Source organism: Oryctolagus cuniculus, chromosome 18, assembly GCF_964237555.1.
Source record: "Oryctolagus cuniculus chromosome 18, mOryCun1.1, whole genome shotgun sequence".
NCBI classification, from domain to species: domain Eukaryota; kingdom Metazoa; phylum Chordata; class Mammalia; order Lagomorpha; family Leporidae; genus Oryctolagus; species Oryctolagus cuniculus.
This window is the reverse complement of record NC_091449.1, coordinates 39,000,714-39,028,273: the sequence shown is the minus strand read 5'-3', so window position 1 is coordinate 39,028,273 and position 27,560 is coordinate 39,000,714. Positions and strand designations below refer to the sequence as shown.

Genomic DNA, 27,560 nt, shown 5'->3' with positions numbered 1-27,560 from the left:
AGCACCTACTGAGGGCCCCAAAACTTCCAGGAACCCACACTTGTGCTAGCGCCACACATCTCACCTAGGACACTCCCAATTCTCCACGGCACTGGTTCCCACAGAATCCCTCCTCAGTCACAAACTGCCCATGGCCTCACTTGACTCCGAATCGCTCCCGGAACATGACGTGTCCCCTGAAGGTCTTGCTCACGGCCACATCGATCTGCTGCACCCACTGTGACCGCAGCCGGCCCTGTGCCTTCAGCTTCTGGAGGGCGGGAGGAGGGCGGGGCCAGCCTCAGCACAGAGCCCCCGCCTCCACCATCTCAGTGTCCACATACACAGGGTCCAGCAGGGGCCGAAGGAGAGTTTCGGGACCAGGAGGCTCAGGTCCCTGAGTCCTTGACCAGGGAGGTCCCTGGTATCAGCTGACCATGGTGCCCGTGTCACCCATGAGATCCAGAGCCCTGCCGAGGGGTCCCCTGGGACCACCCTCTGCTGATGAGCAGGCATGAAGTACTATGCTCCAGGGGACCAGTGTAAGCCATGGGCCCACCCAGGACAAGCTGCATACAACCTCCCAATGGGGGCACTGCCAGGACATGGTGAGGGGACAGGGGCAGTCACAAGTGGAATATGCTGAACAAGGCCAGAGCGACCATCCAGAGAGGAACAGGAGCACACAGTGCCCAAAGGAGGCCTCTTCCCATCCCAGGCTATGCCAACCATGCGCTAAGCTCTGGACCCACCTGGCCCGGGAGTGGCATCTCTGGACCCAAGCTCAGGGCCCTACCTGATAGGCCCCGGGGTTCTCCGCCTTCACCGCGTCCACCCCGAGGAGCAGGCCCCACACCTTCCCCCGCACCTGGGCAGGGACGCCCTTGTAAATCCGGCGGCGCAGCTGCAGGAAGGAAGGGCTCTGGTGAGCCAGGCACAGGGCACCCTGAGCAGGCTGGGGGCAGAGGCTGCAGCAGGATGGGGGCCTGGGTGCCTGCTGTCCTGGGAGGGCTCAGGTCAATCCCCAGGGACAGAGGTGGTCTGGGCTTAGGGAACATGGATCTCAGCCATGGCCTCCCTTCCCTCGGCCGGGGCATGCCCAAGCCTGCCATCAGTTGTCTCCCAGCGGGGACCTGGAATGGGAGACACGAGGCTGAGCCAAGGTCTGTGTCCTTGGAGATAGGGACCGTGGGCCACCAACGGACTTGGAGTTGACCCAGCACCCACAAAGATGTGGGTGATGAACTCCCAAGGGGCAGAGAGGTTCCCCACAGCTCCTCAGCTGCCAAGCCACCTTCTGAGTGTTCTGATAATTCTGCCAATTCTTCAGAATTTTCAGCCATTTTTGGAGGCTTCGGTTCTGCCGATTCTGCAGGAAGACAGCGACTTTGTTGTCAGCACAGATCTGGGTCTTGGAGAGCGGCCCTCGGAGGCAGCGCCCAGCCTGACCTCACTGAACCGCATGGACCCGCAGTGGGCACAGATCTGGGCCCAGACCTTCTGAGTGGGTCAGAACCAGTGACCCGTGGCTGCCTCCCAAGGAGCCACACTGAGGACGAACACCCCCACTGTCCAACCCTCCAGGTGTCCCGTGGCTGTGGGCAGTGTCCCGTGGCTGCATATTCTTTTAGGGTGGGAGGATGTGGTGGGGTAGCCCTAGAGTTCCTGACTGGGAAACTTTGGGTTCTGCCCCTCACCACCACCCAAGACACCAGGCCCTGGGGGATCCTCCCAGCCCCACCCTGGCGGTCTCCACAGACAGCGCTCACCTTGGTGCCCCAGGCGCTGTCCCGGGGCAGCTGCTTCTCACTGGGAGGCAACGGAGGCACCACCGTGAGGACCTGAGGCAGGCTCGGGCCTCTCCACCACCCACGCCAGGCCAGGGAAGGGACAACCCAGGCCCAAGCCCCAAGACTTAGACCAAGAGATCAAAGAGAAGGCACGAGGCAGCCGTCCTGCCCATGGACACCCCTGGGAGGATGGGACCTGGGAATGCAGGGAGCATGGGGCCCGCAAGGTCCCGGGAGTCGCAATGGGTCTCTGCCATGGGAGCTCCCTCCTGGGCAGAGACCGGGCCCTGTGCAGGATCTGAGAATCCACAGTCCTGAGACAGGAAGGCTGCCTAGAAGCAGAGGACTGGGCACCCTTGGGAGCCAGTGTCAAGAAATGGCAGAACCACCAACCAGAACACGACCTGGCCTGAAATCTGCCCAGTGCTGGCAGGGTTGTCATGGTGCCTGCTCCCGACACCCTACCCAGCCGTGGGCTTGCCCTCTGCCACCTGCCTCTCCTGATCTCAGGCTGCTCAGGCCCCAACACAAACTCACCCCCTTCCCTGTCCCATGACGCCTGGGGCACAGGACGAAGGCCTAGTACCTCCTCCCCAGTCCCCAGCTCCCCGGCTCAGACTCAGGCCAGAGCGCCTTTGCTGAGAACCCTCCCTGCCCAGTCCCTTCCTCAGACCCCAGCCAGGGGCTCGGAACTTAGCCCAGTACCCCTTGGGCCTTGCCAAGGAGGCTGCTCTCTGGGGGCCCCGAGCCCCTGCAGCCCCGGTCTCTCGTCCTGTGCCCACACCCTCTCTGCCAGTGACAGGGCCCCTCCCCTCCCTGCTCTCCTCCTGGGCAGCCCTGTCCAGCCCAGTGTCTCCTGAGGCTCCTATCACACAAGGAGAGCCCAGGCCATAGAGACAGGTCCCTGTCTCCAGAGCAGGCGCTCTGAGAACAGAAGCTGCCCTGAGTGGCCATGGGGTGTGCCGACTCACTGCAGGATGCCCAGCTGATCCGGGAATGGGCGGGTGGCCTCGTCCTCCTCCTCCCAAGGCATCACCAGCACCCCTCCTCGGCGACCCTGCAGCCAGAAGGGCACCCAGGTGAGAAGCCAGGGGCACATGGGCTGGGGAGAGCGGGAGGGCCCCAACCCCTCCATGGCCCTTAGAAGCCCAGTCCGCTGTTGCAATGACACGGCCGAGGTCCTAGGGGCCTTCCTCCCAGGGCAGCTGCCTGGCCTGTACCTGCTCATGCTTGGTGATGGTCACGGCTCGCTGCCGGGCCTCCAGCAACTCCAGAGCCTCCATGTCTGAGCTGCAAGAACAAACTGTAAACAGGACAGAGCCCAGAAGCACCACAGGGAGCTGCTTCCTACCACCCCACCCTGGGACTCAAGTCCATCCCATCTGAGCCACCGCCAGGCAGATGGCACCTGACTCTCAGGAACCAGGAGGGTGTCAGTCCAGAGGTCGTGGACATGGATGACACACGAGGGAGAGGGAGTGCCCCTGACTTCTGCCCCAGACTGACTGAAGGAGCCTTCTCTCCCGTGTGGTGTGGGCTGCCCTCCATGTGCCCAAACACACCCCTAGAACAGAAGGTCTCCTCCAGCTCCCAGTTCAGAGCCCCAAGTCTCCGATGAGCCCACAACAGGTACCTGTGCCCCGTGGGGAGCTCAGTGCTGACCTGGATGCCCACCCTGGGGACACCTGGGCTGGCACAGACCCACACTAAGGTCATCCTCACAGCCACCCTACTCCATCATGGGAGCACTGACAGGGACCACAGTAGCCGCACTCAGCACATAGCAGGCAACGCCCGTGCTCGGCTCTCGTCACTCATCCGGGAGCCACTGTCCCTCCCCAAGACCCGTCCCTCTCACCTCTTTCCCAAATCCGTCCTCCTCTGCCGAGTCTGCTCCAGTCTAGGAAAGCACACGAGTCAGTCCCTCACAGACACGAGCAGCCTCTAACTGCCACCACCCACGCAGGAGGATTCCAGGAATGCTGACATCACGGGGTTCCAGCAGCAGTGTCACAATGCCACCCTCCCGGGTCAGCAGGGCCTCGTCCCCTCAACTGTCAGATCCCTTGGAGGTGGGTCCTGTGCTGTCTCCACAGCTCTGGTCAGGAGGGCAGGCCCAGGACAGGTGTTCTGGAGCCAGGTGCACCTGTGCCTCTGGCCTCTGTCGGGCCCTGAGACCAAACCCTGCTCTCTATAGAACAGCCTTTAAGCCTCTTCAGTTTGAATAAAGTTCCCGCAGTGAGCCCACTTCCTGACTGGGTAGCTTGTTTTGTCCTTGATGAGTTTCTCCTGTTCCTTATATACTCTGGGTGTTAACCCTTTATCGGATCGTAGTTTGTAAATATTTTCTCCCGTGTCGTTGGTTCTTCTTCACTTTGCTGGTTGTTTCCTTTGCTGTGCAGAAACTTCTTAGCTCAGGGTCATCCCATGTTCACTTTGCTTTCCTGTGCTTCTGGGGTCTTCTCCAAGTCATCTTTGCCCAGACCCTTGTCCTCCAGTGTTTCCCCTATCTTTTCCTTCAGGAGTTTCAGGGTTTCAGGTCTTAGGCTTAGATCATGGATCCACTGTGAGTTGATTTTTGTACAGGGTGTAAGATACGAGTCTTGTTTCAGATTTCTGCAGGTAGAAACCCAATATTCCCAACGTCGTCTGAAAAAGTGTCTTTTCGTGGAGGGATTTAGGTCTCTTGTCAAATATGAGTTGGTCAAAGATGAGTGGATTACTATCTGGGGATTCTCTTCTGTTCAATTAGACTACACGTCTATTTTTGAGCCAATACCATGTTGTTTAGTTTATAACAGCCCTGCAGTAGGTTTTGATATCTGGTACTGTGATGCCTCCAGCTTTGATTTTGTTATTAAAGATTGTTTTGTCTATTTGGGATCTTTGTGCTTCCATATTAATTTTTGGATTTCTTTTTACATATGTGATGTATGTCCTTGGTATTTTCATTGAGATCACGTGGAATATGCAAATTGCCTTGAGTAATGTGATCCCTTGGATAGTTTAATTTTCCCAAATCAAAAACAAGGAAGATTTTTCCATTTTGGTGTGTTCTTGTATATCTTTCATTAATAATTTTTAATTTACATTGTAGAAGTCATTTCCATTCTTAGTGAAATTTATCTCAAGGTACTTGGGTTTTTTTTTTTTTTATGGGTATTTTTAATGAGATTTCTTTCTCAGCCAGAGCTGTATGTGAGAATGCTGTAGATTTTTATGTTTTATCCTGCAACTTTACAACTTCTTTGATGAGTTCCCAGAGTCTCTTAGTGGAGTCCTTCCGTGCCTGTGTGTAAGGAGCATGCCATCCCCAACAAGGTGGACCGCCTCCTTCCTACTTTGTATGCCTTTGATTCCTCTTCCTTGCCTAATGGCTCTGAGTAATATGTCTAGAACTATATAGAATAATTACGGTGAAACTGGGCACCCTTTTCTGGTCCAGTTCTTAATGAGAATACTTCCATCTTATCCCCATTCAATATGATGATGGCTGCGTGTTTGCTCACTATTGCCTTGAGTGTGTTGCAGTGTATTCCTTCTATAGTCAATCAATCTTTATGGTGTCCACCATGAAAGAATGCTCTATCTCATCAAATGATTCCTCCTCATCTATCGAGATAATCTTTTTCTTTTATCCACCAATTTGTTGATGTGACATATCGTGTTACTGATTTGCATGTGTGGACCCCTCCCTAAAATGGGCACTGGGAGCATGTGGCAGGCAGCTCTGTGTCTGTTCTCTCTCCTCACTGCTCCATGGAGTCTCTGGAGTCTGTTCTCACTCCTCACTGCTCCATGGAGTCTGTGTTCTGTTCTGTCTGCTCCGTCCATTTGTTCACCACTGACAATCTCTCTCAGTCAGTCCCTGGGAACATGGTCCTCCCTTTGTGTCTCTGGCATCTGTCTGTGCAGAGATCAGTGCGGCCTCTCCCTGTTCAGGCATCCTGGACCCTCCCTGCCGGCCGTTCTTACTCTGCAGGCCACTCTAGCCTTGGGACTCTGTAGACAGCCCAGCTAGAATGACCTCCAGCTCTGGGGAGCCCAGAGGGCCACCAGCCACCGGTGATCTCAGCAGCTCTTCCATCTCTCATTTTTTCTCCCCTTCCCTCTGTCACTCTGAATTTCAAGTCTAGATAGATACAGAGAAAGAGAGAGAGAGAGAGAGAGAGAGAGAGAGAGAGAGATCTTTTCTAAAAACAAATGGCTCCATCAGTTGCCAAGACCTTGAAATGTTTCTGCACGAGTGGGGTTGGTATAAGGAGCTCCTGGTTCCCCACTTCCCAGGGTAACCACAGGGCTGGTGATGGTCCCTCCTCCCAGAGTGCAGTGGGAGCTGAGTGCCCTGTTGTCTTCACTGCCATTCTAGGGCCGCCCCCAGGAAAGATGGTGCCCTCAGGGGTGAGCTGATCCTCACATGCCCGGACCTCCCTCATCCCCACACGAGAAAGGCAGGTGTGGAACACATTGTTAGCCTCCCCACACCCACTGTGGGCACGCACGGGTAGCCGCAAGTCCACATTGGACAGGTGACTTCATTATCATAATGGACGCTGTTCTGTGTCCTGCAGCAAAACTGCTCCCAGGGAGCCCTGCCTCTACTGCCTCCATGAGACCCTGCTCCCCACCTGAGCCAAGCACAGGGAAGACGTTGATAGGTTTCGCTCCATCAGAGTTCATCTGTGGGGGCAGGTGCTCCCCAGACACATAGGGACATATGTGAAGCCACCAAGAAGCTGTTTACAGTGGACCCAAAATTGTCAAGAGTGAGCAACAACTAGCACAAATCAACGCACAAATGGAGAACAGGTGGATGTAACCATAGGAATAATAAAGGGAGGGGGTTGACAGGAGCCAAGAGTTGGATCTGAAAGTCAAAGAGCCAGGGTATGTGGCAGCTTCCAGCAGTTGGGAGAGGCAACGACAGATTCTCCAGTGGAGAATTGATTGTTTAACTGACATGCAATGTGATAGAGAAAAAGAGAGAGAGAGAGAGAGAAATTCCATGTGCTGCCTCATCCCCAAAGGCAGACAGAGCTGGACCAGGCAGAGCCAGGATCTGGGAACTTGTCCAGCTCTCCCACAAGGGTGCAGGGGCCCTCGCCAAGGCTGTCAGCTGCTGCCTCCCAGGCTCTTTGGCAAGAAGCTGGATCGGAGCAGAGTGGCCAGGCCTGGAACTTACATCCTGACATGAGACGCAGACGCCCCAGGAGTCACCTTAACTCAGGGCCCCTCTCCCCCTTCCCCCCCAGTGCACTGTTTAGGCTTGCTCATCTAGGCTGTCCAGAGCACTAAATTCAGAGGCTTGATTTTGAGCAGGGAAGCCCCTGTGACTGACAGGTCTCTGCCGCCCTCCTGTGGGCAGTGCTGTCCAGCCACACCTGCTCTGCAGTGGTGCTGGCCTGTGCTGACAGCTTTGAGAGGGACCTCTTGGCTCTCTCAGACTGGGCTCCTAGTCACTTGGGGCTGTTTGGGGGGAAGCTCCCACATCTTAGTCCTCTGTCCAACAAGATAAATGACGCTGGCCCGGGGGCCTCCCCAGACACCAACAAAGAATTCATCTTGCTCCTGGCACCTAAGAAAGCCTTGGGAAACTCCTCCTACCCAGCACTGCTCTGTAAAAGGTCCGTCCTGTGCCTCCCTCCTGGGCTGGTCTAAGATTCCTGAGCAAGGAAAATCCACTGTTTGCCCCGCATCCTCACACTCACTCTCCTCACCACACTGACAGCGGGGTCAGGGTTCTTTCCCCAGGCAGCAGTGTTCCCAGTGGACACAAACGGAAGGTCCTACAACCTGACGCCTCCCCTGTCTGCCTGGAGATGGGGTCAGAGGCCCCCAGACTGCCCCTCAGGCCCATGCCAGCAGCAGGGCCCAGGGGGTCACCTTTGAGCAGGTTCACGTTGTGCTGCACACCAACTTGTCTGTGTCTGGGGAGACGGTGCACACTCACGTGCAGTGAGGTACATGCAGCTGCTGATCACCTACAAGGCCCGCCCGGGACAGCAGAGCGCAGGATCTAGTGTGAGCCCATCAAGCAAGGCTGTGGACAGCTGCCCAGGGCAATGCAGTCTCACGGGCACAAACTCCACTTGCACCACTGTGAGGGACGCAATATGTAAGCTGTGCTGGGTGTGGACCCTGGGACATCAGGACACATTGGGCTTGATCATTGCTGTTTGCTGGACTAACCGCAGCCCATGGGCTAAGGCCACCCTCCCAGCTCGTGACACTGGACTCTAGCACGTTCTGAAGTTGTCCTGGAGAACCACAAGGAAGAAGGTGGGGGAACCAGGTCAGTCCAATCCCCCCACCCCCAGGAAATGTCCTGCAGTGACCTGTGCTTCTGACCACCCGCTCGATACCCAACGACCCCATGCCCTCCCCGCCTCAGGGTCAATGCTGTGTGACAAGGGCTCACAGAGCACAGGGCAGCACTTACCTGTCCAGTTTATGATGAAGATCGCTGCAGAGAAGGAGGCGTCCACAGCCAAGCCTGCAGAGGGGCAGAAATGCACGAGGCAGAGGCACTGGGCTTCTGCCCTCCCCGGGGAGCACCACCCTCCCAGCACCTCCTGTGTCCAGCAGGTTCTCCAGGCTCTCCATGGAGGCTTCTTCAGGCAGCATGATGACCAGGTCACTGGGACTGGTGGTGTCCTCAGCCCACCAACTCCCAACCCCTCAACCCTGCCTGTTCTTGGAAAGAGATGGAGAGTTCCAACTCCACTGGGAAAATTGGATGGAGCCCTGGACTCCTGGCCTCAGCCTGGCCCTGTCGGGGCCTTTGTGTACTAGAAGATGGGAAATCTCTCTCTTTCTTTCCCTCTCTCTCTCTCCCCCTCTCCCTCTCCTTTTTCCTCTCCCTCTTCCTCTCCCTCTTCCTCTCTCTCTCTCTCTCTCTCTCTCTTTCTCTTCCCCTGCTCTGAAATGAATGTTTTTAAAGACACTTATAGGAATGTGTTAAGGACAATGTGTCAATAAGGGTAAGAAGGGAAGAAATCACAGACACATTTCTTATTTAAAACGGACTTTATATTTTATCTGAGAGGTAGAATTACAGAGTTGGGAGGAGAGAGTAGGAGAGAGAGAGAGAGAGAGAGAAGAGGGAGGGAGGGAGGGAGGGAGGGAGAGAGAGAGAGAGAGAGAGAGAGAGTCTTCCATCCACTGGTTCACTGCCCCAAATAGCCACAATGGCTGGAGCTAGATGGAACTGAAGCCAGAAGCCAGGAGGTTCTTCCAGGTCTCCCACACGGGTGCAAGGACTCAAGCACTTAGACCAACTTCTAGTGCCTTCCCAGGCCATAGCAGAGAGCTGGATCAGAAGAGGAGCAGCTGGAACATGAACTGGCACCCATATGGGATGCCGGGGTGGCAGGCAGAATCTTATCCTAACACAGCACAGCACCGGCCTCGTACGTTTCTTATTATGTCACACCCCACCTTCTTGTGTCCCTCTGGCCACAGACCACTTACAGCAAAACAGTGAACAACTCCCAGGGCCCTGCCCACTGTGGAATCCTTTGTCTCTCACCACGCACGCAGTGCACCCCTCCCTGTAGCTCAGTGCCCTTGATCCAGCGGTGACGCCCTGAGGGAGGCTGATGCAGACCCCAAGCTGGTGCTGAGCAGCAGCCCCTCCCAGGCTCAGGAAGCAAACACACGTTGTCCTTGTCAGGTTGGGGACGGTTTGTCCTGCAGCCGCCATTCTTGGATGCACCCTCTAGCAACAGTCTGATCACACGGCTGCGCCCCTTTAAACTCTCGGAGCTGACGACTCCTCCTGGGCAGACTCCTATACCCTCAACAGTTCCTGCCTCGTCTGCTGTCGCTTTGGCTTCTCTCAAGATCGAAGGTTTCGCTCAAGACCCAGTTCAAGTGCACCTGCTATGGGAGCCCGCTCTGATCCCCCAGATGGGCCTTGTGCGTGGTTTCTCTGCCGGGGTGCGAGGTGGCCTTGTCTCACCTGCCTCTGTAAGCCAGGCATCCGCTGAGGGCCTGCCCCGTGCCAGGTTTGAGTAAGGACGTGGTTTCTGCCTCTTGTCCCAAAAGCTGCTGGTGCCCAGAAGGGTCATTCAATATATTGTGATGAGTGCAGTGACAGGGGAAGGTTAACAAAGACTTTTCTTCGAGGGTGGAAACTTGAGAGACAATATCAGAGAGAAGGAAAAGGCAAAAGATGACACTCGTGGGGTGAAGAACAAGTGGCGGATTGCACCTGACATGGGTTGACTGGAGCCAAGAGGCTGTGAGCAGAGAGGAGGTGGGCTGGGAGCTTGGATTGACCCTAAGGCCATTGGGGAACCACTAGAGAACTTTCCAGGAGCACGTATACAGTTGGTGCTCAGTAACTGACTCCTTTTGAGCACACTACCTGCCTTCCCAGCAGAATGGGTGTTCCGTGGGGATGCTGTATTCCTGTTGTGTTTTCCAGTTCCTTCCTAGTACTTGGTGGGGCTAGGGTTTGGACAGATGACTCAAGATAAGACACAACCGTGACCTTTCCTTCCAGACAGGAATTTCTTTCCAACCCTGGCTCGGGAGGGTCCATGGGCCCTGAGCAGTGTCCAGAGAACAGAAACCCCAGTGCTCACTGCTTCCTTCAGCCTCTGCTTGGCAGCAGGAGCGTGGTGCTGCCACCTGGTGGACAAGGACCGCGTTCTCTCTTAACCCACTTCCTCCATGGATGCTGAGGTGCCCTCTTCTGCAGGGCAGAGAAGAGAGAGGTTGTAAAGGCAGAATTGTGCTCCGTGGACACTTCCGCCCGCGGGCTCAGAGGAGCCTCTGTGAGGCCGGCTCGGGTCCGTGTGTCCTCTGCCTGCAGTCAGGAGAGTAAGTGAGCTCAGCTCGGACCTCAGGACGTAGGAGGACTCTTCCAAATGTACTGGACCATAGAAGTAAAGATAAGTGTTTCTGCTTAGGACACCTGCGTCCCATCCAGGAGTGCCTGGAGCTGCGTCCCAGCTCAGCTCCCGGGTCTGGCTTCCTGCTAAGGCAGACCCTGGGAGGGAGTGGTGGTGGCCCAGGGAGCTGCGTTCCTGCCACCCTTGTAAGAGCCGGGGACTGAGTTAGCTGTTCTCAGCCTTGGTCCTTCCCCGCCCCTGTCACTGAGGGCGTCTGGGGATGGGAACTGTGTGCGTGTGCATTGTGTTTCAGTCTCTCTGATTGGGATTTCTTCCCCTGTCCAAGTAGAGTGTCACCACCTCACACACACAGCCCAGATGCTCGGCTCCCGAGGCTCACGGCCAAGGGCGGGCTGGCAGTTGGCCATGCAGAATCCCAGGGGCTCCAAATGGAGGAACCTGGGGATTGTGCGCAAGAGACCTGGGCTACCATGAGGTCAAGATCCCCAGTGGCAGAGCTCCCGTGTCGGGCAGCAGGCTCATCTCTGTTCTGCTCTAAACTTCCTGAAAGCTGCTGACGCAGACTTCTCACTGCTGGCCCTTGGGCCACCTCCCACTACCTTTCAGCCTTCAGATACACAAGGGTGTTAACCGCATTGCTATTGGGCAATACCTCCTGTATATGGGTGTTGCCATCTCCTTGCTGCCTTGCAGTGAAAATGTTTCTCTGAGGGTGGGCTTCTGTCCTGGGAGTTAAGGCATCCCTGGCACAGAGGGTAAAGCTGCTGCCTGCAGTGCTGGTGTCCTATCTGGGCACCAATTCGAGTCCCAGCTGCTGCACTTCTGGTACAGCTCTCTGCGATGGCCTTAGAAAGCGGTAAAAGGTTGCCCAAATCTTTGGGCCCCTGCACCTGTATAGGAGACCCAAAGGAAGCTCCTGGCTCCTGGCTTTGGATTTTTGCAGCTCTGGCCATTGTAGCCATTTGGGGAGTGAACCAGGAGATGGAGAATCCACCCCCCTCCACCGCCTCTCTCTTTCTGCAGCTCTGAATTTTGAATGAAAAATTTAAATCAATCAAAAGCATTAGTTACAATGCCTGTGTCAGGTATGGAGCACCAGGCTCTGACCCAGGTGCACTCCTGACTGCAGCTTCCTGCAAACGCACATCCTAGATGATGGCCCATGAGCTGGGTCCCTGCCACTCACACGGAGACCGGAACTCAGCTCCCAGATCTAGGCTTTGGCCTGTGGTGGGCATCTGGGGATGAAACAGTGGACAGGATCACTCTCCTTCAGAAACATAAATTTAAAAAATAAAATAAAATAAAAGAAGAATTCCAGGATGCGTGCCTCCTCCCCAAAGGGTGCAGTGCTGAGGTCTCAGGGCCTCAGAGTGAGTGGTGTCCTTCCCCGAGGAGTCAGTCCGGGAGCCCCAGTGCCCTTGAAATTCAGCCCTAGAGAAGGGACGGGGGCGGAATACCACAGTGAAAGCAGACGGCTAAACCTGCCCTCACTTTCAGTGGATTTTATGAAATAAAAATGTATCCCGATCTCAGGGACAGAATCCTCCCCAGTCTCTTATCTGATAGGAGATACAAGTTTCGTAAAACGAGGTATGTGGGTGACAGGTGGGCCACCCTGACCAGAATATCTGTTTTGCACAGCAGACTGGTCATAGGGAAACCGCTCATGTCACAAAGCCCGCAGCATCTTACGGCTGCCGCAGACAGCACTCATACGCCATCACCAGGCACTTGGCACGAGAGCAATCTTTATTGTTCTGCACACCTATTTCCTCCAAGAGAACAACTTTGAAATAAAATGTAAAGCAGACATAGGAATTGGCAATGACAGTGGGACAGTCCATGACACAGAGAGGACACGGCTGAAGCAGAGACGCGGGCATGAGGTGGGCACACAGACATGACTTTGCATCAGGTGTGGTGGGGGGTGGTGGCTTCTATGTGGCAACATCAGCTCCGCTGCCCGCCTGCTGAGTGTGGATCCTGGGACTTACGGGGGTGTGGCACAGTCACCCTCTAGTTCCTCCAAACAAACCTCAAACACAAGGGTTGGCATTTTTAAAAACACAAGAACTTCTGACACCAGCCAAGGAAGGATCTGCAAAAGGGTGGGACTGTGTGTCCAGGAAAAAACACAAATTCCAGGATAGAACTCTGGCTCCACAGCTCGCTGGCCACGGGGTCGCTTGGGACAGTCCTGCCGGAAGCATCGTGCCTCCTCCACGGTGAATCCAGCACAAGTCAGGGCTGGATGGGACCTTTGATCACTGATCCAAGCCCTGATGTTCCACAGACCCGTGAAGCTCAGGGAGATGAAGCCCCTTCCCCAGGGCACCCAGCTGGGCAGCCACAGACCCAGAGCTGTGCAGCTCCTGATGCTGCGCTGTTTGTACTACACCTCACACCCTCTCTGTTCCTCCTCATCCCTGACTTTCCAGGGAAATGAGCAAACAAATGAGGTGAGTTCTGTGGGCTTTTCTTTTTTTATCTAAGAAATGACTTCTTCGGTAAGATGCTTCAGTCTCCCATGGCCCAGGCCAGAATACCCATATTAGGGCAAGAGATTGGCTCCGTCCTGGGTGTGAAGGCAGCTCTGGGGCTGTTGGTCAGCAGGGAATTTGGCAAGAGCCAGCAGCTCCCTCCACTTTGTCTCATTTGCATGCAGAACAGAGGCAGGCAGGGTGGGTGCTGGACACATAGGTGGGGGCTGCACACTCACGTGATGGTCTGAAGCAATTTACATGTCATGGAAAATAACCATTCCCTTAAAACCTGGTAAAATATCAAAGTGCCACGTGTGATATACAGTACCCAGGTGCACCCTAGGCCGGGGTGAGCTCTGCTATTAACCAGGGGGGAGGGGCACACAGCAGAAGTGGAGCTTTAGCCAGGACAAAGCCGGGATCCGTCCTCATCTAGCCTGGGTGGAAAGGCACAGCCACACGGCCCCAGGCACACCAGGGGAGCTCGCAGGGCTGTCGGGGTGCCCCCACTCTCCCAGGGAGCCAGGACCCCACCCTACCCCAGACTCAGGTCAGCACCATGGCAGTTGTTTGGTGTCAGCTAGCACCGCATCTCCCATGCCCTCTGGGATGAGAGGCTCTGCATGCGGAAGGGCCGCACGCAGCTGGCCAAGAGGAGATGGTGGCTGTCCGTTCCCCAGCACGAGCAGGCAGCTCCACCTTCTCAGGCCCCGGTTTGAGGACTTCACGTTTCATCACAGGAGAGCAGCTGACCCATTCCCGCCCTGGCTGGCAGCTACAGGAGAATAGACATCCTTTTCCTTCCTTCCTTCCTTCCGCCCACGCTCGGCTCTCTGCTGAGAAAGAACCTTTTGGCCCTCGAGTGCATTTTGTGTTCATGACAGCCCTGGTGGGGTGAGGGTATTGTGCAGGGGATCCCCGAGTGCTCCGGGGAGAGTCAGAGGAGGAGAATCGAGGGTCTGACTCGATCCCTTAGGAGCTGAGAAACCTTGAGCGAGAGGGGCTGCCAATGCTGGGCCTTGGTCTTTTCATCTGGGGAATGGGGAGGTGGAAGCCAGATGGGAGTCGTGGTAGGCAAAGCTGATCTGCTGAGAAAAATTAAAACTGTAACAGCCAGGAAGGAGTGAGCACTCACGGGAGGATTCCAAGTCGCTAGCAGGGCCCAGACCCCCACCTGCTGGGTCCACTGCACTGGAAGCTCTTGGGCCTCGCCTGTCCCAACAATCTAAGACACTTGCCACTCAGGCTGCCACAGCCTTGCACTGGATTCTTTATGTGGAGAGAGCAAGGGTGTCCTGATCTCCCCTGTTGTCCCTAAAGAATGGCCTATGGCCACTGACTCAGCGGGGAGACCTGAGGGCCCACAGAGATAAAACCATCTACCTCCCTGCTGCAGGTGGCCCCACCTAACCCTTTCTTGCACACCCTGGGGCTCTGTGGCATCCTTGTTTTAGACAAAACACCTGCTCCCCATATCACATTCCCGAGTGGAAGTGAAGTGGCCTCTTCTTTTGGCCTATTTTTTTTTTGGACTGAGATTCTGAAATAGAGGATCCCACAGTCATAATAAGAATCAATGAGAGCCCAAGGGAACTCTAACCATAAACAGAAATTTCAGGTAGATGGCACCAATCACCAAATCCCAATTTCAGTTACTGAGCGAAAACTAACTACCGCCAGAGGGCAGCACTTGCAAGCCTGCTGCAGAATAAACCTAGTGATTCTCTAAACCCTGTTCTATCCACTGAGAATTTGTCCCCTCAACCTGAGTGAGTGCGTGGCTATGTGCTTGGTCCCCCCTCCCCTCCGTGGTGCCAAATCCAGTCCATGAAGAGACCAAGGGAAGTTACAGGGTTAACTCCGCTTTGCTCAGGATCGATCTCAGTGCTGGGCGGATTCCCGGGAAGACTTTATGAATAGGAAATAAACACGAGGTGACAACAGGCTGCCCATGGGCACCCAGCTGGCATCACGAGGACAGAAGAGAACCCCGGCGAGGGGACACGCATCTGGCATTGCGGGGTCCCTGCCAAGGTCTCAGGGACTACAGGTAGACTCCTGGGCCTCACGTGCATGGTTCAGCAAGGCCGGCACGTGACCTTGGTCTGCTGTGGTCCCTCCATGGCACCTGCTTTCAGTGCTTCATCTACATCCTTCCCCTTCACCCCCATGGTGCTGGATGGACGATGGACCCTCTGACTGCCAGGACCCAGAGGAAGCTTCCAGAACACGCTCAATCCAAACTCGGGTTAGCCAGAGTAGAAATTAACCATGCAGATGTCTGCTTAAGATCCTTAAAGTCTCTGCCCACTGAGATCACCTTAGGGACATCTGCATCCAAATTCCCAGACCGAGGCTCGCAGACCAGGGCATGGACGAGGGTGGGCAAGAGAGGGAGGGCTTGCAGGATCCCCCGAATTCAGTCGGGCCGTTGGTTTGCTCTTTGCTTGTTTTAATTTTCTGGCGTTGGCCCAAGCCTTGCCTCTGACTCGATGGCCTGACAGTTTGTTCTATGGCCCAAAGGACAAGTCAGCATGCTTAGGAACTGTGCCCTGTGTGCAAGCAGGCTCCCACGGTACTGGGACCTCCCCGTAACCAAATGGGAGACGAGGTGGGCAAAGCCACTCTGCTGAGAAAAGTCGTCTCTCCCACTCCCCCCTTCCCTGTCCTCCACGTCACAGCCCCCAGGCCAGAGAAACGGGAGACGAATGAACACAAACCAGAGTCACTATGTCATTTGGAACTGGGCAAAGAGGGCGAGGGTTTGGGGAAGGACGTCTTCCAGGAGGACAGTCCTAAGACAGAGTCCGGGGCGGGAGCGGAGCCGATGCCGCTGACCTTGACACTAGCCTGGCGCCGCCTCCTCCCCCTCCGGCCAGGTTCAGATAGCCAACCAGTGTTGCAACTGTGGAGAGAGACAGCAAGGGCTTGAGTCCAGGGCTGGGGCAGGCTGGGTCGGACGGATGGAACCAAGGGGCAGGAGGAAGCAAAGAGGAGGCGAGAAAGGACACCCTGCCCCCCCAACATGACTCAGAGGTCATTCAGTCGCTTCCTGCCTTGCCACTGAGCACCCCCAATGCACTAAAGGAAGCGGCCCAAAGTCATATTTCAAGACCTACGGGGCAGAGAGCCTGTCCATCCCCTAACTGGGCCTTTGCAAGGGTAGGACCTGGTCATCTTGCTACAGATGGAGCTACTGCTCTTCCTTCAAGATAATCCTCAGGCTCCTTTGGTGACACCCCAGTGACAACTCACAGGGGTGAGACAGTTGTAGGGATGTCTGGACAACTGGCAGCCCGGGGCCAAGGAGCAGGGAGGCTATGAGGCTGGAGACAGAGGACAGGCCCCTCCCCTCCCTCCCCTCTCCCTAGGCTCCAGCCTACAGCTGCTCTGACTGCTGGTACTCAGCAGGGAGTGGCCAGAGCCCACCCCAGCCCCCAGGCAGCAGCGCAGGAGGCCTCTACCTGGAACTGCTTGACATCCCTCTGGGCCACCAGGTGGTGCTCGTTCTCCGGTGTGATGCCATAGGCCAGTCTCTGTGAGGACAGAGAGGGGGAGGAGGCCTCAGCTTGGCCAGGGCCACGTTCCCAGCCACCCCACGACACCCCCCCACGAGGGCCACCTATGTTAGGCCCTGCATTCGCACACAGACGGCACCTTGTTTCTGGAGCTGAGTCGTTCATCCAGAGTATTTACTGACCCACCTGTGGAGGAGAGGGTCAGACACCTGGCCAGGCCATCAAACCCACGCCAGGGCGCCTCCCAACTATGTCTACAGGAGGCGCTGCAGTGAGAGCCCAGGCTGCACCTGCCCTGTGTGGGCGCAGGGAGCGCCTCCCGGGAGCCAGCATGGGCAGCCACACAGGGCAGGTGTTCGCCAGCGGCAGCTGATCACCAGGGCAGGGGAGACCCTCTCACTCCCAAAGTGTGAGGAATGAGAAAGCTCAGGTCCTGCTTCCCACACCTAGGATGGGCTCATGGAAGGCAGCGCCTCCTCCTCAGGACACAGGCTCAGGGGCAGGAAACCTAGGACAGGGAACAGGGCTGGGCAGGCGGCGCTGGGAGTGCACCTGCCTGGGACCCTCTGCCCTGCGCTCCTGCCTGGCTCCCTCCCTCCTTCTCTTCACAAGGCTCCCTGGGCTCCTCAGAAGGGTGGGCCTCCTGTCTCATGCCTGGGACACTGCCCAGAGCACACTGCGTCCTCCGTAAATCCCCAGAAGACACTGGATAACGGAATGAGGGATGCAGTGTTGGCTTTGCCAAGTCGGGGTGTGGGGAAAGACCATCTCTGTAAGTGTATAAAAGAAAAGGGATTTAGCAATCAAATAATAAGAAGGACATAGAAGAGTAAGGGATGGCACTGGTAGACACATGTGTAAATATTTACATGTGTGCATATCTGTGAGAGAGAACTTCAAAAAGTTCATGGAAATGGAATTAAGAGATCACGTTATTTTGGTGCAACATTTTTGAAATGCAGGCACAGTATTTTTATAATATACAGTTTCCATGACATTTTTGAAGTCTTTCATATGCATGGATTTCAAACATTTGTTGCACCAAAATAAACTTCTCTTTTAATTCCATTTTCCATGAACCTTTTGCAATCCCCTTTTAGCTGTCTACTTACCTATCTATCTGTAAATGTATGATGTATACATGTCAAAGAAGAAAATATAGGGGCCGGCACTGTGGCATTGCAGGTAAAGCTACCGCCTACAGTGTCTGTATGCCATATGGGTGCCAGTTCGAGTCTCGGCTGCTCACTTCTGATCCAGCTCTCTGCTATGGCCTGGGAAAGCAGCAGAAGATGGGCCAAGTGTGTGGGCCCCTGCACCCACGTGGGAGACCAGGAAGCTGCTCCTTGCTCCTGGCTTCAAGACATGGCTGCATCCTTCCGTCTCAGCCCCAGCAGGAGTGATTTGGGGGACCGCCTCCCACCGCCTCCCCTCCACCTGGCCCACAGCTCACCTCCCAAAGGGAGCCGGGAATGCTGAGGAACTTGTAGATGACGTAGGAGGGGACCAGCACCATGGAGGAGAGGGCGATGCCCCAGCCCATCCAGTTGGCCCAGGGTGGGAAGACATAGTCATCGTAGGTGAGCGGCTTGAAGTTGACGATGCTGACCACCACCACAAACTGCAGGAGACCAGGTGGGGGGGGGGGGAGGGAGCGAGAGGAGGTGGGGGAGAGGAGGGAGCGAGATGGGGCGGGGGAGTGGGGGAGGAAGAGACCCAGAGAAGGGTGAGAGGAAAATAAGCAGCGGTGAGCCAGGTGCATTATGGGAAGGAGGGGAAGAGATAGAATTCCAGAGCAAACAGTCACACAAGGAGGCAAAGACGGCAGGGAACAAAAAGGGGGGAGCAGCAGCAGCAGGTGACCCAGAGTTGGCACATAGCACCCCAGGGACCTGGCCCCAGACTTGAGGCCTCTGCTAAGGTGGTAGCTACCAGGGTATCAACAGGGCTTGGCACATGGGTGCCCCATCTGCGTGGCCAGGGCACCCAGCACCCCCTTCCCTGAGAAGCAAGTACAGCCACCCCGTCCCCACCCTGGGCACAGCCCCCGCCACCCAGGGCCCCCGGCTTGCACGCTACCCACCAGGAGGAAGGCAGGGCTGACGAACTTCCAGCACAGTCTCCAGTACAGGCCCGGCTTAAACCCCATCATCTGCTGGATGTCATTGCTGAACCTGTCCACACCTGGGCACACAGAGGGCACTGGGACAGCGGCCCCCTGCTGTCCTCCCATGAGATTCTGGCCCCAGGTAGACAGGAGGGCAATGGGCCAGGATATTGACACCCTGGGACTAGGACACCCGGGGACAAGCACTTTGCTGATGGAGACCAGGACAGAGGACAGCTCCAGGACAGTGAATTTGAGGGAAATGAGAGCCAGAGCCAGGCCGGCCCGACTACAAGGCCTGGCTTCTTCCTCTTGCTCACTGTTTCTCTGAGAATAACAGCCAGTGTGTGCACTCAGTCACCGTGTGCACACGTATATGTGTACACGTGTGTATGTGCCAATCTGAGAACAGAAGTCTCGTTCGGATGCTGCCGTCTCTTTCTGGGTCGTATGGCAGGGTAAGACCAGAACTAACACTTGAGCATCACAATGAATAATTGCAACACGTTGGACCATTTGCCCTGGGAATGGGAAGTCCCTTGACATCTCCAGGCACAAGGGCTCCAGGAGGCCTGGGTGGCAACACTTGGCCGCACACTCACATACCATAAAACCAGGACACCCCGATGGCTTCCATCAGCACGGCAAACAGGATGGAGGTGCCCGCCGCAAAGGTGTCCAGCAGAGTCACCACATAAATTCCTCCCTGGGGCACGGAGAGAAAAAGCTGAGACCACCTGTGCCTGGAGGTGGGCACTCTGCTGCATCCATGCATGGATCTCACCTGGGCCTGTCCACCTGCTCAGCACCCCCTGAGAAGGCGGTATGGTCCACAGCCCTCACCCATTTGCCTTCTAGCCAAGGCCTTCAGGAGACACAGGCTCTAGAGGAGTGTGTCAGCCACTGAAGAGTGACATGGGTTTCCCAGGGGATTTTGCTGCCCCCAAATCAAGACGCAGTTAGCAGAGTTGCCTGGAAATATTCAGGCTCAGGGGTGAGAGAGACAGCTGAGGTCGTATCTTAGGGGAGCAGGCTACAGGGCGAGGGTGGGGTGATGCCGGCTCTGCCAGTGGTGGCCCCTGAACTCAGCCAGGTCCTACCGGCCCCACTTCTGCAGCTGAGAATGTCTACTTTTAGGGAAAGGCAACCTCAGGAGCCCCGGGTGATCCAGGGCCCAGCCCCTCCTCACCTTGGTTATACAAAACAGGGCCAGGAGGAAGGTACCAATGGTGACGGCAAGGGTGAAGAGTTTCCGGTGTCGCTTCAGGACCTGGAAGTCGTCAGCCAGGCCCGTGATGACGGCCTCCATGCCTCCCATCTGGAGGGGACCAGGTAGGAAGGGGGTACAGGAATGAGGGTCTCCCTGGATCTCAGTCTTAGGCCTGGGTTACCTCGGACCTCCAGCATCCGGGGGCTCAGGCAACCCGGCTGCTGCCTCCCCTCCCGTCTTCCTCCCCCTCCTCTCCTGCATGAATGCCTTGTTCCCACCCAAACTCAGGAATCATGTGGGAGAGGTGCAGGATTCACTCCTGTCTGCCTCTATTCCACACGCTCCTCTGTCTTGCCCGAGTGGGTACTGATAAGCTGATCAGAAGGCGAGCAGGTAAAATCCAGGACACTCGTGTACTGTGTTTGCATGAAGAGCTTCTAAGGGTGGGAACTTCAGACAAGGATTTCTGGCTGCCTTTCTAGTTAGGAGGCAAAGCGGTCATCTCAAACTCCAGGCTCTCAGGGGCTGGAAGGGTCTCACACCCCAGGGCCACAAGAAGAATGCATTCCTCATCGGCTCCTGCGTGGCAGACAAGAAGACTGCGTGCCACGTGCTCCCCTTCTCTCCTCTGGGCAGACATTATACGAATCAAAATTGATGTTCCTCCCTTCGAGCCTGGAGGTGACCCAAGAAGCCTTCTCAACACACGGCTCCTGGCAGATCTAGCAATTGAAAGGCAAAGGCAATGAGAGGAAACCCATTTGCCAGCCCCACCTTAAGACTTTCTGCAGGCCGGCGATACGGCTCACTAGGCTAATCCTCCGCCTGCAGCACTGGCACCCCCGGGTTCTAGTCCAGGTCGGGGCGCTGGATTCTGTCACGGTTGCTCCTCTTCCACTCCAGCTCTCTGCTGTGGCCCAGGAAGGCAGTGGAGGATGGCCCAAGTGCTTGGGCCCTGCACCCACATGGGAGACCAGGAAGAAGTACCTGGCTCCTAGCTTCGGATCGGTGCAGCACGCCGGCCGTAGTGGCCATTTTGGGGGTGAACCAACAGAAGGAAGACCTTTCTCTCTGTCTCTCTCTCTCTCTCTCTCTCACTGTCTAACTTTGCCTGTCCAAAAAAAAAAAAAGACTTTCTGCAAACTTCTAGGCATGGTGTACTACTAGGGATGGCACAGAGAACGGTGTCAGTCAATCCGGTCTTAGATGTGTGTAAAGTAAAAGGACCTTAGAAGCTTTGTGTTGATTGTTGATGATGAAATGCAAAGGGAAAGCACTGGGTTGGAGAACAATACTCTGTGTCCTCTCCAAAGCCAAGCTGTAAGCAGGAGAGTGGGTGGCTGGTCTATCCGAAGATCCTTCTGCTCTGGCATCCTGTGATACCCAGGGGTCCCTATGAGTTCCCAGCTTTGGCCTAGACCTTAAGTTTCTGAGTGGGGACTCATTTCCTTGTCTGTGTGTCAAGAGGGCCTTCTGGAAAGTACTCATCCTGGGTGCCAGTGGTTGGAACTTCAGACTGAGCACTGTGTGTGTGTTGGGGAGAGGGGGAGAGTCGGGGCAGTGGGGTGGGGGTGGGGCTTCCTGAGTAAGGTCAAGGTCACTCACTGAGCTGTCAAAGCCCAGAGCCAGAAGCATGATGAAAAACACGATAGCCCAGAAGGTCGATCCCGACAGGGTAGAAATGGCTTCTGGATACAGGATGAACACTAGGCCAGCTCCTAGAAGAAACATCAAGGACCTCATCAATGTCTGGGACCTTCTGGCTGAGCTGCAGATGGGAGCCAAGTCAGCTCCAGCACAGCCCCATTCTGCTTGGTCAGCCACAGGGGGCAGCACAGGCCAAGGGCCTGATGGCGACCGATGAAGTCAGCACAGATTGGCAGTTCCCCTGAGCATCGACGAGCCAGGCGAGAGAGCAGTATCTGTCCTGGACAGCTGCAAGCTCCTTGCTGTGACCTCCACCTCACCTCCTACACATCAGAAGGGAGCCACTCTTATCCTCAAAAGCTTGAGGTCCTTCATAATCCATTAGAGGGAGCCACGCCCCAGGTCATAGCTTCTTTGTGGCCAACGAATATGATAAGCCCTAGGAAAGGACCTGGTCTCCAGAGCTGGGTTGAATGATGGCACCATTGCTCCCTTTCTGGGGGACTTTGGACAACATTCTTAGCCTGAGTCTCAGTTTTCTTATCTTTAAAGTGAGTCTACCAAGCTTGCCTCATAGCATTGTGAGAACTAAGTGGAGGTATGTCACTGTAGCTGCCCCCACCCAAACTGAGATGGAGGCTTGGGCCCCGATGCAGCTGTGTTGAGAGGTGTTGGGGGCCTTTCAGGGGTGATTAGGTCATGAAGAAGGACTAATCCTTTTCTGGCAGGAGTGAGCTCTTGCTCTGGTGGGACTGCGATGGTTACCACGAGCATGGGTTGGTACAAAGAGAGGTCATGTGCTTGGCCCCTTCTGCATGCAGCTGTTTCCCTTCTGCTTCTCTGCCATGGGTTGAGCAGCCCACGTCCATCACTGGGAGCTAAACAGATGTTGGCACCATGCTCCTGGACCTCTAGGACCATGAGTTAAATAAACCTCTTTTCTTGACAAGTCCCCCGGTCTTAAATATTCTGTTATAGCTGCAGAAAATAGACCAAGACAAATGTCAAATGCTTAGAATAGGAACTGGTACCAAGTAGACATTCCAAACTATGTTCCTCCTAGCCTGACTCAGAGGCAGGTTCCATAACATATCCAGAGCCAAGGGTTTACTGGAATTTCTACCAACATCAGTCTCAAGAGAAAGTCCACCAAATGGGTGGTTTGGAAAACTCCCTGGCCAGCCCTTATAATCCTATTGTCACAAGAAAGCTGTACTGGCCAAGAATGAGACGGCTTTCTCAGCTCCTTCCTCAGTAGGCTGGGCCCAAAGAGGTCTGCACACCCACCTTCAGTGGCAACGTCCTCAATGTTGACCTTGTGTTCATGAGCCATGTAACCAAGGATGGAGAAGATGGCAAACCCAGAGAAGAAGCTGGTAACACAGTTGATGGTGCTGGTCAATAGGGCATCCCTGCGGGAATGAAGCCCTGTTAGTTCAAGTCACTTGACTCCCCCCTCAACCTTTCCCATGGACCACTGACCATCCATGGAACCTGCAGTCTGACCCCAGCCTCAAATGCCTCCTCCCCCTTTAGTTGTCCTGCTTATAGGGACCCCAGTGCCTCACCATTGCTGGGTCAGCACCTGCTAGTGTAGAAAATAGGTTGGCAGTGTATGGGTGGAACAGTTTGGTATCAGAGTCCTGCATCAAATGCCTAGCAAGTTGAGTCCCTGGTTCTTTATCAAATTTTTCATGGCTGCACAGTACCTCCAAATGCCTCGCCCCAGCATTTCAGAGCTTGGCTAAGACAACCCAATCTTCCTTCTGGGCTGATTTCCTATTACTCCCACCAGATAGTCTTTGAACAGACCAAACCAGTCAACTTTCCATTCACTGCTTCATGCTATTCCCTGCCCCATGCATGCTGTACACTCCGTGTCTGCTGTCATGATCCCAACTATTCTCCCAGGATCACTGGCAGCTCATCACTATCTCCTGCTGGTCTCCTGCTAGGGGCCAACGATCACCCCATTTCCTCACCTCCCTCTAGCTGTCCCACTGGTATACATGCACCCTACTCTATCTTGTACCAAAAGTACTGTGTTTCTGCATTAAGCCTCTGATGGGCAGTGATGGAGGTGGCTCAAACCTGTGCCCATGTCCGTAGTCTTCACCACACTGAGCCTGCAGAAGGCGGCATTAATGCTTAGTCATCCAAACCAGAGCACAGTCTCCCAACGCCCTGTCTGTCCTGAAGTTTTACCCCTGACCCTACCAGGTCCTCACCACCCTCATTATTCCACCCCCATCTACCTAGACATCTAAGGAACACAACTAGGAAGTGCTGCCTGTTCTGAAAACCAGAGAGTGCTCCTCTATCTTAGCCACTCTTCTCTATGATCTTCCAGCACTAGAAACTCCAGCTTTCCCAACTCTGCACCTTACATATGTTTAAGAGGCATCCAGAAATGAAATGTGTTCATCAGGACCCCATGGGCCATGTCAGATTTCACAGAACCCCCAGGATAACACACACACACACACACACACACACACACACACAAAACTGGGTTGTTCAAGGACAGCTGTGACCCTGTACAGAATTCCCACCCCCAGGATTTAGTTGAACTTTCCAGAACTCTGAAATGGAGCTTACCTGTAACAGTTGTTGTCAAATTTGTTGTAACTGGCAAATGCAATCAGGACTCCAAATCCAGCCCCCAGGGAAAAAAATATCTGGGTTGCAGCATCAATCCACACCTGAAACCAGCAGACTAGAGCCATCACCCTCGGCCTCCTGCAGAATGGGACCACCTCACTGCTCCAGAAGGGCTGGGGAGTCCTGGGGAATGCTCTTAGACCTAAGGAAATGGGGTCTGAAGCAGAGACAGGTAAGGTCTCTCTACCAACTCCACTCCAGGGAAAGAGTGAGGTCTCTCTGGCAGTTCCTGGCCTCAGGAAGACCTAAGGGATCCAGCCTGGGGCACTCACTGGCTCCACATAATGTTGTTTTAAGTTTTACCATCGTTGCCGACAGAGGGCATAATAGAGGAGCAACCTGCGGGCGGGGGGGGGGGGGGCGCAAATCTCCTCCTGGAGACCACGATAAGGGTGTGGATCCACACACCTGCAAGACGGGGCTAGTCAAACAGTTGCAGAAGGAATGGAAGCCTGACTTATTTTGTAGCTCCCAAGGCGGATTCCTGCCTTGGGCTCTGTTATCTTTGCGACAGTTACTAAGGAAATGGCTTTCTCTTGGTCATGGGCCTGCAGTATTGTGGTACATTGGGACATTGTAACCACAGGAAAGCATATCCAACGCCTTCCTCCTAATCCTGTGTTGCTTCTGCCAGGATTATCACGCATTCCTTTAAAGCATCTAAAAGCCCTTGAGAATTACAAGAAAAAAAATATTGAGGTGTTCTCACTGTAGGGGTGGGTAGGTGCTGTTGGAGGAGGGTGGACATAATCTCAGCCATTATCTGAAGATGCTCAAGGCACCTGATATTCCCAAGACCATCTCAGTTCCCAATCTCACCCCCCTGCCCTGGTCTCCACTACCAACATCCCCTGGACCCCTTCACCGTTAAGTTGGGTCTTGGCCGGGATAGCGATCTGGAGGGGACACTTAGGGAACAGCAGGCAAAGCGCAGGTCTCCCTAGAGGCTGAGGCTGGTGATGAAACCAGGGCTGAGGACCAGAGAGTAGAAATAGGGTATGAGTGGCTGAGGTGGTTAGGGGGCCATGAGCACAAGACTGGAGTAAGAACCCAGAGCCTCACATCTCCTTCACTGGGTGTGGCCCTGTTTGCAAAGTGGGCTGTGAAGGCCATGAAATAGAACCACAGGATCCCAGACCACGGGAGCTGGATGGGCTCATGGAGATCATCAGTTATGTATCAGCTGGTCAGAGGGAGACGCTGCAGTTCAGGGAGCGATGGGTCCTGCCTAAGGCTACACGACCAGCTGGCGGCAGAGCTATTTCTCATCACCGCCTGCCCCCGAAAGCCCTCCCCTACCCTGACTCAGAGCCAGGTGGGCACCAGGCACTGACCGTGGCCTCTTTGAGGCGGTAGAAGTCAATGTGCAGGTAGGCATTGATGCCGTTGGATGCGCCGGGCAGCGTGACGCCGTGCACCAGGAGCACAAACAGCACGAGGTACGGCAGCGTGGCTGTGATCCACACAACCTGGGGAACAGACAAGCATGCATGAGAGCCTCTCCCTGCCCCCACCTCAGCACAGGGTCCTCTACCACACCCTCTCCACCCTGCCTTCATCCCATGCAAATGCCACGAGCTGCATCCCTAGCAAAGGAAACCCCAGGGACAGAACACTGAACAGACGCAGATGCACCAGAGAGGCTCAGAGCCAGTGGGACAGCCGATGATGCTGTGGGTTGCGCTGCAGCAGGAGTGGAGGCACCAAGGGCAGAGCCCCGGTTCTCCTAGCACTGATGCTCAGTCCTCCACAAGCCCGCCTCCCTGGGAGGCAGCAAGTGATGGTTCAGGTACTTGGGTCCCTGCTACACACATGGGAGACCTGGATGGAGCTCCTGGCTCCTGGCTTCAGCTTGGCCCAACCCTAGATATTGCAAGCATTTGGGGGGAATGAACCAGCAGATGGAAATTCTCTCTCTCTCTCTCTCTCTCTCTTGCTCTCTCAAATAAAATGAAAATAAATAATAAAAATAAATGTATTTGTTGGATGAGTGATTGGACAGTTGTAAGGGTGCATGGTTGGATGGATGGATGGTTGGATGGATGGATGAGTAGGTGGTTGGACAGTTGAGTGGGCAGTTTGTTGAGTGGATGGTTACCTTGATAGATGGGTGGTTAGGTAGATGGAACGTTGACTGGATGGATGGATAAAAGGATGAGTGGGTAAGTGGCAAATCAGAGGGTTAGTAGGTGGCTAATTTAGTCAAAGGATAAAGTGGGAGTGAATGCATGAATGAGAAAATGAGTACAGGCATCGTTGATGGTCGGATCTTCGGGACTAGGGGCGATCAGGGAGGGATCCTCTGTTTCACATCATCCAGTTGTGCATCTACCACCCCCTTGCTCTGCGAAGGCCCCTATGGATGTGGAACTTTGGCTTCTTTTTTCTTTCAGTGGGGCAGGAACAGGGAGGACGAATTTCCAATAAATGAGAACGGAAACATGCCCTGGAAAGTGAAGTCATCGCATGTGGGTGGCCTCACATCTCTCTTGGCTTCATTCTCCCAAACTGGGACAAAATGGATCTAAGACCTTGGCGACAGGCACAAGAAGGAGCCCTCATGTATACTTGTGATGGGTACTAACCGCCATGGTGCCTACAATTCACACCACAGCTGCAGCCCAGCTGCACTGCCCCTGTCCAGCGGGCTGGGTGTGGCCACACTCTTCCTGTCATCAGACAACATCCTGTGTTCTGACTCCAGGGGGTCTCCCACAGGCCATGCCTGAGGCTCCAGCATGGATCCAATTTCCCCCAGGAACACATCAGGACATGGCTGAGTTAATTCTGACTACAGTCAGGCACCGAGAAGGGGGGGTTATTCTGTTCATGCACACATGTGCAAAGCCTAATCATCTGAGTCTTGTGAAGTTTCTGAGTTGATTGCGGATGTGAGTTCAGGTGCCTAAGATCCTATATTGAGAGAGAGGTTCCTGTACCCTTGGTCAACAGCTCACTCATGCTCATGTGGGTCCTGTATGCACACAGGGCAAAGAGAAGGGACAATTGGGCTCTGTCCTCTCCAACCCAGGACTCTGCCCTCAGAATTTCGGCTTGCAATGTATCACTGATCAGGATAAGATGGACTGGGTGCAGCTTTGAGCATAAGGTGAAGAAAGCAATGAGCGCATTACAATGGCCTTGGTAGTCATCATCAATGAACCTTCACAAAACCCAGACAGGTTAGCTTTGAACACAGGTGCATGAACAGATCAAGGCCCCTTTCTCGATGCCTGACCAGATGTTCTCAGCCCTCAGGGTAGGCCATTGCTTTATGCCACCTTGAACCCAAATTCTTACACAC

At 54.9% G+C, this 27,560-nt stretch overlaps 1 protein-coding gene and 1 long non-coding RNA gene across 6 annotated transcripts in view; both read right to left on the bottom strand.

Annotated features, from left to right (window-relative positions):
- Positions 1-39: 39 nt before the first annotated feature.
- Positions 40-1,788, bottom strand: LOC138846557 (uncharacterized). Its single transcript, XR_011384049.1, has 3 exons — positions 1,749-1,788; positions 776-1,348; positions 40-250 (listed from the first exon to the last, which is right to left on the bottom strand). It is a non-coding gene; the product is annotated as an uncharacterized lncRNA (long non-coding RNA).
- A 10,573-nt stretch (positions 1,789-12,361) lies between these two features.
- The window catches only part of SLC6A2 (solute carrier family 6 member 2), a 44,361-nt gene continuing 29,162 nt past the window's right edge, over positions 12,362-27,560 (bottom strand). For 4 of the 5 annotated variants that reach the window (XM_070063143.1, XM_070063144.1, XM_070063145.1 and 1 more), the window contains exons 6-15: positions 25,591-25,725; positions 24,194-24,297; positions 22,883-23,007; positions 21,554-21,666; positions 19,928-20,056; positions 19,345-19,444; positions 18,715-18,815; positions 18,085-18,252; positions 16,578-16,649; positions 12,362-16,018 (exon numbers count right to left, since the gene is read on the bottom strand). In XM_070063143.1, the coding sequence (XP_069919244.1) occupies positions 15,995-16,018; positions 16,578-16,649; positions 18,085-18,252; positions 18,715-18,815; positions 19,345-19,444; positions 19,928-20,056; positions 21,554-21,666; positions 22,883-23,007; positions 24,194-24,297; positions 25,591-25,725 (1,071 nt within the window). In that variant the 3' untranslated portion in view covers positions 12,362-15,994. Of the gene's footprint in view, positions 16,019-16,577; positions 16,650-16,770; positions 16,818-18,084; positions 18,253-18,714; positions 18,816-19,344; positions 19,445-19,927; positions 20,057-21,553; positions 21,667-22,882; positions 23,008-24,193; positions 24,298-25,590; positions 25,726-27,560 lie in introns of all 5 variants that reach the window. The other variant, XR_011384196.1, reaches the window with a different exon arrangement.